This window comes from Priapulus caudatus, unplaced genomic scaffold (assembly GCF_000485595.1).
Source record: "Priapulus caudatus unplaced genomic scaffold, Priapulus_caudatus-5.0.1 Scaffold170, whole genome shotgun sequence".
Classification (NCBI taxonomy): Eukaryota; Metazoa; Priapulida; class Priapulimorpha; order Priapulimorphida; family Priapulidae; genus Priapulus; species Priapulus caudatus.
In genome coordinates, this window is record NW_014577231.1 from 354391 (window position 1) to 366048 (window position 11658).

General features: G+C 47.0%; 1 protein-coding gene across 1 annotated transcript in view; it reads right to left on the bottom strand.

Moving 5' to 3' along the window:
* LOC106806624 (lethal(2) giant larvae protein homolog 1-like) overlaps positions 1–11658 on the bottom strand; it is a gene marked incomplete in the record, with an annotated part of 65569 nt that overhangs the window by 26931 nt on the left and 26980 nt on the right. Inside the window, 5 exon segments of the mRNA XM_014808627.1 lie at positions 3174–3292; positions 4605–4689; positions 4823–5070; positions 5201–5640; positions 6017–6051. Of these exon segments, the coding sequence (XP_014664113.1) occupies positions 3174–3292; positions 4605–4689; positions 4823–5070; positions 5201–5640; positions 6017–6051 (927 nt within the window).

The window sequence follows — 11658 nt, forward strand, 5'->3', positions numbered from 1 at the left end:
TTTACATCTCATTACCTCCTCCACTTCCTCCTTGCTGTTACTCTTCTCCTAACACTTCCATTTACCCTTCTTACCTCTCCTCCTACCCTCGCTTTTGGGCCTCCTCCACCTCTCTTCTCTCTCCTCCTACATCTCTTTTTACTTCCTCACCTCTGCCTCCTCTACTCTCTTCCTCCTAATCTCATTACCTCTCTCCAGCCTTCCTCCTCTCTTACGGGCTCTTCCTCCTAACCTCACTTTACCTCCCTCCACCCTTCCGCCCTCTTACTGTTCCTCTCATACACTTCCATTTACCTCTCTCGACCTTCCTCCTCCTCTTAAACAACCTCCTCTGTCCATCCTAGCATCCTTCATTTACCTTCCTCCACTTGCCGCCTCCTCTTACTCTTCTTCCTCCTACACCTCCCTTTACCTCCTCAACCTTCTGTGCCTCCTCTTACTCTCCTTTTCCTCGCATACATCTCATTAACCTCCTCGCACTCCTCCTCCTCTTACCGCTCTTCCTCCTACACCCTCATATACCTCTCACACCTTCCTCCTCCTCTACTCTTCCTCTCCTACACCTTCCTTTACCTCCTCCACCTTTTCCGCCTCCTTATCTCTCTTCTTCCTACACCTCCTTTGCCTCCTCCACCTTTATTCTCCTCTTCCTCTCACATCTCTTTTACCTCTGGGCTAGCCACTTCTGTCCTCCTCTACTCTTTCCTCCTACACTACTGCATTACTCTCCTCCACCTTCCTCCTCCTCTTCACGCTCTTCACCTACACCTCATTTACCTCCTCCTCTTACTCTTCCTTCACTCATCTATTACCTCCTCCTGTTACTCTTCCTTCTACGCCATCCATCCTGTCCTCCTCCTGTTACTGTCCTTCCTGCGCTAACACCTCCCTTTACCTCGCTCCACCTTCCGCCTCCTCTACTCTCTTCTTCCTACACCTCATTTCCTCCTCCACCTTCCTCTGCTCTTCCTCCTACATCTGCCTTCTACGCTCCCTCCACCCTCCTCTCTCCTCTTCACTTTCACTCCTACATCTCCTAGCATACGCCACCTTCCTTCCTCCTACACTTCTTGCTTTTTCCTTACCTTCCTCCTCCTGCCTCCTCCTCTTACTCTCTTCCTTTCTTTCTAGAACGGTTGAGTAACCATGATAGGTCTGCTTTATATGTTTGCTGGTGTAAGCTAAGAGTGCAATCGTGATCTGATCACAGTGCTGGTCTGTTCGGTCTGTTGTTGATGGGTGTGCTTTGTTGTTTGGTTCGTTGTTGTTGTTGTTGTTGTGTATTTCATGATTGTTGTTGTTGACTGTTTTGATGTGCGGTTTTGCAGCAGTAAGGTGGAAGAGGGAAGCCAGACCGAAGAGCCCAGGAGAAGACAGAGGCGAGAGAGAGTACAATGGGCATGCCGCGGTCGTGGCGCTGCCTCTGATCACTAAGAAATTCCTCGTAATGGTCAGTGAGCGCGTTGTTAGCACTTGAAACTTTATATATTAATGGCGCTGCTGTTGGGGCAGACTAGAGAGCATAGTGCTCCCACAGCAGCATTAATTTTTTTAGCGTGCATCACATGACACTATGCAATCTACTTTTCGATAGCTTATATACCTTCTTAAAGCTCCCTAACTACCCTGCAGATCAGCACCTATTCCCATCTACCCTGCAGATCAGCACCTATTCCCATCTACCCTGCAGATCAGCACCTATTCCCATCTACCCTGAGCGGACGACCCTCCTCCCCTCCCCAGCGTGTGCTTACGTGCAGTTCCTTCTCCTTCTCCTCCATCGACATCTCGAGCAGGACCACCTGGCCGGCAGTGCCTCCGACGGCGAGGATGGCGTTCGCGAGACAGAGGCTGATCTTCTGGATGCCTAGGCGCGGGTCGTCGCTGTACGGATCAAACGTGCCAACCTGCAACACGCATGCACGGATTTAATAACCATGGCCGTAGCCTGCCGGGGAGGGGGACAGCTGCCCCCCTAGATTTTGGAGCAAAATTAAAAAATAAATTGTTCTACTAAAAGAGAATTGTCGTAGTCAGAATGAATGTTGTACATGTACTCAAAAGTGCCCTTAATACCATTTCCTGCGATCTACATTTTCAAAATTTTTGGTGGGAGGACCCCCAGATCCCCCAACTGTTTCTCACCCCCTCCTTGAAATCCTGGATCCGCCACTGCCCCCCCACCCCCCTAGGAATTTGTTCAACCCACGGCCCTGATAACGTGGTAATGTACATAGACAGAGCTAATACAATAATAAAAATAATAATAATTATAATTTTCTGGATGCCGCTGTAATAACGCGGAGACGTAGCGAGAGTAATCAATTCGAAAAATTTACAGAAAATTAATCGATCGAATGAAGCGGCACGAAAGTCACTGCGGTCATAGGAGAACTGCAGAAGGATGCCGCTAGGCCGGGAGCTAGGAGGGTCCACCGTGCACCCCCCCCCCCACAAACCTCTGAACCAATATTTTTCTGAAGCCCCATGACGCCCTGATCACGAAAATAAATGTTAACATTGCGTAAGTTGGGACGAACTTCCGGTTATGACGTCATCAAGATGGCCGCCATAGGGAAATTTACCAAAAATCATAAAATCGTTATTTTTCGATCAAATTAAACAAATGAGGTATCAAAATGACCGCAATAGAATAACAAACACATCTATTAACAAAACAAACTAATATAAAAAGTTTTATTTCCAAAAAATGAATTTATATCAATTTTGAGATCAAAATTAAAAATTTAAGTGTTCAGGGAGTCGCAGATCATCGGGTTGATAGGAATGCTCGTGGGAATCACCACAGCTCTCGTCGGTACGAAGATGAAACAACAGTCATCAACACAGACTATCTGTCTGTCAGTCTGCCTGACTGTCTGTATGTCTGTCTATCCGTCAATTCGTCAGTGCGTCCGTTCTTCCATCCATCCATCCACCCATCCATGTATCCATCCATCCATGTATCCATCCATCCATGTATCCATCCATCCATCCATCCATCCATCCATCCATCTATCCATCCATCCATCCATCTATCCGGACCATCCATCCATTCAGGCATCCATTCCTCCATCCATCCATCCTTCCAGCCATCCATCCACCCACCCAGCCTTTCATCCATCTATCTATCCATCAATATAAATGTTCAAGCTAACAACGCGCTCACTGACCATTAACGAGGAATGTTCTAGTGATGCAGAGGCAGCGCACGACCGACGGCATGCCCTCGTCCTCTCTCGCCTCTGTCTTCTCCGGGCTCTTCGGTCTGGCTTCCTCTTCCACCTTACTGCTGCAAAACGCACATCAAACAGTCAACAACAACAACAATAATAACAACAACAACAACAACAACAACAACAACAACAACAACAACAACAACAACAACAACAACAACAACAGACAACAGACACAGCACTGTGATCAGCATCAGATTGCACTCTTATTACACCAGCAAAACATGATAAAAAGACCTATCATGTATACTGCAACCCGTTCTAGAAAGAAAGGAAGAGAGTAAGAGGAGGAGGAGGAGGAGGAAGGTGGAGAAAGCAAAGAAGGTGTAGGAGGAGGAAGGTGGAGTATGCTAGGCAGATGTAGGAGGAAGAGTAAGAGGAGGAGGAAGGTGGAGGAGGTAAAGGAGATGTAGGAGGAAGAGCAGGAGGAAGGTGGAAGAGGCAAATGAGGTGTAGGAGAAAGAGAGTAAGAGGAGGCGGAAGGTGGAGGAGGTAAAGGAGGTGTAGGAGGAAGAGTAACAGGAGGAGGAAGGTAGAGGCGTAGAAGGAAGAGTAACAGGAGGAGGTAAATGAGATGTAGGAGGAAGAGTAAGAGGAGGAGGTAAATGAGGTGTAGGAGGAAGAGCGTAAGAGGAGGAGGAAGGTGGAGGAGGTAAATGAGGTGTAGGAGGAAGAGAGTAAGAGGAGGCAGAAGGTAGCAGAGGTAAAAGAGATGTAGGAGGAAGAGGAGAAGAAAGGTGGAGGAGGCAAAGGAGGTGTAGGAAGAAGAGAGTAAGAGGAGGCGGAAGGTGGAGGAGGTAAAGGAGGTGTAGGAGGAAGAGTAAGAGGAGGAGGAAGGTGGAGGAGGTAAATGAGGTGTAGGAGGAAGAGCGTAAGAGGAGGAGGAAGGTGGAGGAGGTAAATGAGATGTAGGAGGAAGAGAGTAAGAGGAGGCAGAAGGTGGAGGAGGTAAAGGAGGTGTAGGAGGAAGAGAGTAAGAGGAGGCGGAAGGTGGAGGAGGTAAATGAAGTGTAGGAGGAAGAAAGTAAGAGGAGGAGGAAGGTGGAGGAGGTAAATGAGGTGTAGGAGGAAGAGAGTAAGAGGAGGAGGAAGGTGGAGGAGGTAAATGAGATGTAGGAGGAAGAGGAGAAGGAAGAGGAGGTAAAGGAGATGTAGCAGGAAGAGTAAGAGGAGGAGGAAGGTGGAGTATGTTGGGAGATGTAGGAGGAAGAGTAAAAGGAATAGATTAGGGGAGAATGTAAAGAGGAAAATGTGTAGAGGATGGGGAGAAGGCAGAGGATGGGTAGAAGCTGCGTAGTCTAGGGAACACCCAAGAGATACGCTAGGCTGCGTATGTAACGTTGGGTATAGCTAGTCATAATATAATACCTCTCGGGCTTGGGTTCTTCAGGCTTGGTAGCTTCCTCTGTAGCTTCCTCCTTCTTCTCCCCTTCTTCTTCCTTCTTCTCCTCGTCTGAAAAACCAGCAATGTTGTTGAGTCAATCATTAACTTAATTAAAACAAAGTAAAACACACAGCCTGGGTAGTTAATTGGCAAGCAGGAAAATATATTCCCATGCCACCTATACGGTGATGAAATGTAATACCTTTCTGTTTCGCCTCCTCTACCTCCTCTCCCTTCTTCTCATCAGCCGTCGTTGTGGCCGGGGCTTCTTCTGCAGTAACCTCTGCTGTCTCTGTGGATGCCTGTGTTTCGGTCTCTTCTGCTGGCTCAACAGAAGCTGGCTCAGCCTCTTTAGTCTCCTCCTTCTTGTCCTCGTCTTTCTTTTCTTCTTCCTTCTTTTCCTCGGGCTTTGTCTCTTCTTTTGTTTCTTCTTTCTTCTCCTTAACCTCGCTGGAATGCAAAACGAAGACGATGGAAAATATGAGACAGTTGTGAATGAATTAAGCAAATCTGATTACAGCTTCATCATTTCCATACGAGAAATAACAATCTCTAATTAAAAAAAAATCGCAAGACTCACCTCACTTTCTCCTCCTTCTTCTCCTTCTCCTTCTTCTCCTTCTTTGCGCGCTTCTCCTCGCCGGCGGCGGCGTCCTCCGCGGCGGGCGCCTTCCTCAGCCGCACCTTCCTCAGCCTCCGGAACGACTCCCTCAGCGACTTTCGGAAATTCTTCCGCTTTGGCGTGCCGGCTTCGCCCGCGCCTGCCTCCAGCGTGCAGCGCGACAGCACCTCCTTCTTCTGCACGTAGTCGAAGAGCGTGAGTCCATGCGCGGTGCCCGCTGCGACGAGTCCGTACTCGCTGCTGAGCGCGAGCGCGGTGCAGGCTGCGGGAGGCGTCATCTGCATGACGGTGAGGGGCTGGCAGCCGGCGGCGAGCTTCAGCGGCCCGTCCTTGGGCGTCAGCGGCTCGTGGCCCTTCCAGACGAAGTTGTCTCGGTCAATGATCTGCACATAGATCTCCTGTGGTGGGGGCGAGAGAGGGGAGAGAGATTTAGACATGTTAGGGCGAGTGCAAACGCCATATTTAATGTAGGCTGCGTGGCGGGGGAGAGTGGTGGAGAGGGGGAGAATTAGGGCGAGTGTGCGAGCGCGCAGAGGAGGTAGCTTTCAGACGTGCGCGGCAGAAAGTATAGGAAATGCCATGTTTAAATGTGGGCACAGCGAGAGAGATTAGGTTTATCGATGAAATGCGCCTTAATGAATTGTGGTATCAACTCTGCATGTCCACACCTCTATCCTGCAGGTCATCACCTATTCTCACCTACCCTGCAGGTCAGCACCTATTCCCATCTACCCTGAGCAGACGACCCTCCTCCCCTCCCCAGCGTGTGCTTACGTGCAGTTCCTTCTCCTTCTCCTCCATCGACATCTCTCTCATCTACCATTCCCATCTACCCTGCAGATCAGCACCTATTCCCATCTACCCTGCAGATCAGCACCTATTCCCATCTACCCTGCAGATCAGCACCTATTCCCATGCTCTCCGCGAACCAATATTTTTCTGCAAGCCCCATGACGCCTCTGATCACGAAAATAGATGTTGAACATTGCGTAAGTTGGGTACGAACGTACGGTTATGACGATCATCAAGATGGCCGTCCATTAAAAATGTGAAAGGTTACCAAAATCATAAATAGATCATCGTTTATTCCTTTTCGATCAAATCAAAGCAAATGAGTGTTTTATCAATACGAATGACCGCAATAGATAAAGACACATTATCTAAAACGTTAACGAAAACAAGAGTGAGGAATATAACTAAAAGATACATATCCTCCAGAAAACACTGAATTGAGTGTGCGGCCAGATTTGATGTACACATATAAATTCAAAATTTTCGATCAGCAAATAATGCGGTAATTATTTTTGGGTCAAATTTCTTCTGCAGAAAGAAACAAACCATAGTCATGATTCATAAACTGTTTTATTCACACTATGTGAGAACGGTCTGAACGACCACCACCTATTTTGTTCATAATCGGCTGTGTATCACAACTGTTAAAATATATACAACAGTCATATCAATCATAATTGCCAAGTATTCTGTGGTCTAAATATCTAAATAACACAGAGTTCATCGTCATCGTGAGGTACATATTGTCAATCCAGATAACCTGTCTTGCTTCACCATCTCGCTTTTGTCCTCATAGAGCAAACCAACTATGAATTTCCCATGTGGACAATAAAACGTGAAGGGTTGATGCGTCAAATTAGAGATACCATGATTCTAATAATGGAGGCGTCTGACGAGCAGAAAAGAAGATCAATGGACAGAAAAGGGACATAGGGCCCAGAAATAACTCGAGAAGAGTGATTAACAGTCATACAGAGAGAGCAGAGAAAGAGAAACAATAGCACACGCAAGAGAGAGCAGAAGAGTAAGAGAGGAGAGACGAAAGAGAGAGAGAGAGAGAGACGAGAGAGAGAGAGAAAAGACGACGAAGAGAGAGAGAGAGAGAGAATATAAGACACGAACGAGCACGAGATAAGAGAGATAGAGAGAGCCGAGAGAGAGAGAGAGCGAGAGATGAGAGAGAGAGAGAGAGAGGAGAAAGAGAAAAAGAGAGAAAGCACCGAGAGCAGAGAGAGGAAGGAGGAGAGAGAGAGAGGAGCGAAAACTAAGAGAAGAGAGAGAGAGAGACGAGAGAGAGAGAGAGCGAGAGAGAGAAGGAGAGAGAGAGATAAAGAGAGAGAGAGATAAAAGAGAGAGAGACGAGAGAGAGAGAGAGAAGAGAGAGAGAGAGAGAAAGAGAGAGAGCGAGAGAGAGACAGGAATGAGAGAGAGAGAGAGAGCTAGAGGAAGAGTAGACGAGGAGAGAGAGGAGAGAGAGCACGGAGTAGAGGGGAGGGAGCAAGAGAAGAGAGAGAGAGAGAGAGATGAGAGAGAGAGAGATGAGAGAAGAGAGAGAGAAGAGAAAAGAGAAAAAGAGATGAGAGAGAGAGGAGAGAGAGAAGAGAAGAGCATAGAGAGAGAAGAGAGAGAGAGAGAGAGGAGAGAGAGCGAGAGAGAGGGGTGGGTGGGTGGTGGATGGATGGATGGATGGAATGATGCAATGGATGTAATGGATGAATGGATGCAATGGATGCAGGTGGATGCACTGGATGCGATGGATTCTACTGTATCGTAGATGGAGATGTGATGGATGGGGGCACTGGCATGGATTGATATTAGACACGAAGACCAGAATAGATAGGACAGATAGATAGATAGATAGATAGATAGATAGATAGATTAGATAGATGGATAGATGATAGGATAGATGAATGAACAGGGCTCGGGTGTGTGGATGGTTAATGGCTGGAAAGGATGTACTGCAGTGGATGGAGTGATGGATGATGGATGCACTGGATAGGATAAACTGACTGCATGAATGCGAATGGATGAATGGATGGATGCCACCTGGCCTGGATGGATGAGAAGTGGATGCATAAGATGGATGCGATGGATGCGATGATGGGAATGGATGGAGGGATGGATTGATGATGGGAATGATGGATGGATGGATGGATGTATGGAACTGAGATGAATGCCATGCATGCAATGCAATGGCATGCACATGGTAAGAGAAATGATGCATGGATGAAGACTGGCAGTGGATGGATGGATGAATGATGGATGGATGGATGGATGGATGATGGATTCGGAGGTGGATGGATGGATGGATAGGATCGGATGGATGGTATGGAATGGATGGAGTGATGGATGATGGATGGATGGATGGATGGATGGAATATAAATGGATGGATGGATTGGATGGATGGATGGATGGATTGATGGATGGATGGATGGATGGATGGATGGATGGTAAAATGGATGGATTGGATAGGATGCATGATCGGATGGATAAACAATGGTATGTGATGAGCTGCGATAAAGCTGGTGGGTGGGTGGATGATCGATCACGGAAGCCGATGGATGGATGGCTTCACCAGGATAAACATGATGGAATGATGGAATGGAAGCATGGATGGAATGGAGACTGCAGTGATGCAGGAGGCATTGAAGGGATGGATACAATGGAGGATTAATGGATGAATGGATGGAGGATGGAATGGAATGATCAGTATGATGGTATGGACGAAAAGTGGCGATGATGGATGGATAGGGACGTAGATGATGAGGCTGAATAGAATGGATTGATAGATAGATAGATAATAGACAGATATGATAGATAGATAGATAATAGATAGATAGATAGATAGATTAGATAGTAGACTAGATATAGACTAGATAGATAGAATAAGACAGAGTTAAGACCAGATTAGGAATCGATGGATAGATAGTGGATTGAAAGGCTGGGTGGGTGATGGATGTCTGGAAGATGATGGATGGCTGCCAAAAGGATGGATAATGCGATGGATGGCTGCAAGGATGGATGAATGGCTGGATGGATGAATGGATGGATGGATGGATGGATGGATGGGATGGATGGAAGAATGATGGATGGATGGATGGATGGATGGATGGACTGTATGGACTGGATGAATGGATAAGTGGGATTGGATCGGATGATGGATGGATTGGATGGATGGAATTTGGATGGAATGCGATGGATGGATGGATGGAGGATGGATGGATGGATGGCAATGAGTGGATGGATGATGCGATGGATGGAGTGATGGGGATTGATGGATGGATGTGATGGATCGGAATGGATGGATGGATGGGATGGAGTGGTATGTGATTCGGAATGGATGAGACTGGATGGATGATGGAAATGGGATGGAATGGATGATTGGAGTTGGAGTGGATGATAGCGATGGATTGAGGTGGATGGGATGAAAGATGGATTGATAGATAGATTCAATCAGATAGACAGAATAGACCAGATAGATAGATAGATAAAAGATAGATAAATAGATAGATCAGATAGATAGATGAGAATAGATAGAATAGATAAAATGATAGAATAGATAGATAGAATTAGATAGATAATAGTATAGGATAGATAAATCGATGGATATGATAGAATGGATCGAAAGGCTGAGGTGGGTGGATGATGGCTGGAACGGATGGATGGATGGCTGCCAGAATGGATGGAGTGAGGAATGAGATGCACATGAATGGATGGATGGTCTGGATAGATGGATTGGATGGAATGGATGATGGATAGATGGATGGATGGATGGCATTGGATGATGGGATGGATACATGGAGGATGGCGATACATGGATGGGGAATAGGATGATGAAAAACGAACGCACTGACGAGAATTGACGACTAGACAGACATACAGACAGTGCCGCTAGAACTGACAACAGATCGTCTGCTGTGATGACTGTTGTTCTCATCTTCGACCTTGACGAGAAGCATGTGGTATGATATTCCCAACGAGCATTCCATACCACGACCGCCGCCTGCATCTCTGCGATCTTTCCGCTCGAAGCACTTACATTTTTAATTTTGACCTCAAAAATTGATATAAATTCATTTTTGAAATAAAACTTTTTATATTGAGTCTGCTATGTTTTGGTTAATAGATGTGTTTGTTATTACAAAATAATCGCGGCCCGTCCATTTTGAATACCGCTCATTTGATTTAATACTTTGATCGAAAACACATCAACGACTTATATGATATTTTTGGGTAAAATCTGTCCCGATGATGGCAGCATTCTCTTGATTGCGCAACGTCATAACCGATATTGTCGTCGACCCAACTTACGCAATGAAGAGATTTATTTTCGTGATCCCCATGCACGGGCGTCAGAGGGGCTTACAAGAAAAAGTCTCATCTTGGTTCAGGAGGTTTGCTGGAGGAGGGGGGGGGTCCACGGTGGAAAACACACTCTCCCTAGCTCCGAGCCGAAGCGCCATAGCGGCAAGATCCTCTTCTGCCAAGTATCACCTATGACCGCACGGTTTGTAATGCCGGGCTTCATTCGACGGTCGCCGTGGCGTATTGGAATCTTCTGTAAAGATTTCGAATTGAGACATTATATCTCTCGTCTACGCGTACGTCTGCTCGCAGGTATTACAGCCGGCATCCCTTCAGAGAAAGACTCTAAAATTAGAATTACTTTTATTTTTATTATTGCTATTAGCATCTGTTCCTATGTGACCATACAAATCGTTTGGCCTGTGGCGAGCCGTTTTTACATCTAAATGCAAGCCAGTTGGGCGGTGGCGAACTTAGACGTTATCGAACCTAGGCCGACCGGTGGGCTTTGAACAATTCCTAGGGCGGTGGGGCAGTCGGCGGATCCAGGATTTCAACGCGAGGGGGATGAGAACATTGGGCGGAGTCTCGGGGTACTGGTCCACCAAAAATTTGGAAAGTGATAGATCGGCAGGAACATGTATAAGGGGCACTTTGCAGTACATGTACAACATTGGCGATTGCTCGACTACGACAATTCCTTTTATAGATTACAATTTAATTTTTAATTTGTGCTATAAACCCAACAATCTCAGGGGGAGCCACTCACCCCCTAAGCGCTGCCCGCTCCCAATCGGCACGGGCTACGATAACGCGTGATAGCCAGAATGTTATTAAATCGCGTGACATACCTCGCTTGTTGCAGAGTTGGCACGTTTTGATCCATACAGCGCGAGCGCATCGCCTCAACCGGCGCCTAAGGCATGCGGCGAGAAGATCAGGCCTCTGTCTCGCGAATACATTGTGCCATCCGTCAAGGCCGTCGAAGCACAACGAGGCTGGCCGGCCAGGTGGATCCCTGCTCGAGATGACGATGGAGGAGAAGGAGAAGGAACGCGACGTAACATTCACGCACTGCTGGGCGTGCGCGAGGTGAGCATGGAGGGGTCGTCCTGCTCAGGGTAGAGTGGACAGTAAGTACCGGTAAAAGATGAATGGTCTAAATGCAGGAGTAGACTGGGAATACGTGACTGATCTGCAGTGGTAGATGAGAATTGAGCGGAATAAGTAGTCCTGCACGGGTACACTGGGAAATGTGTGCTGATTCTGACAGGGTAGATGTGAATAGGTGCTTGATCTGCCAGGGTAGATGGGCAAT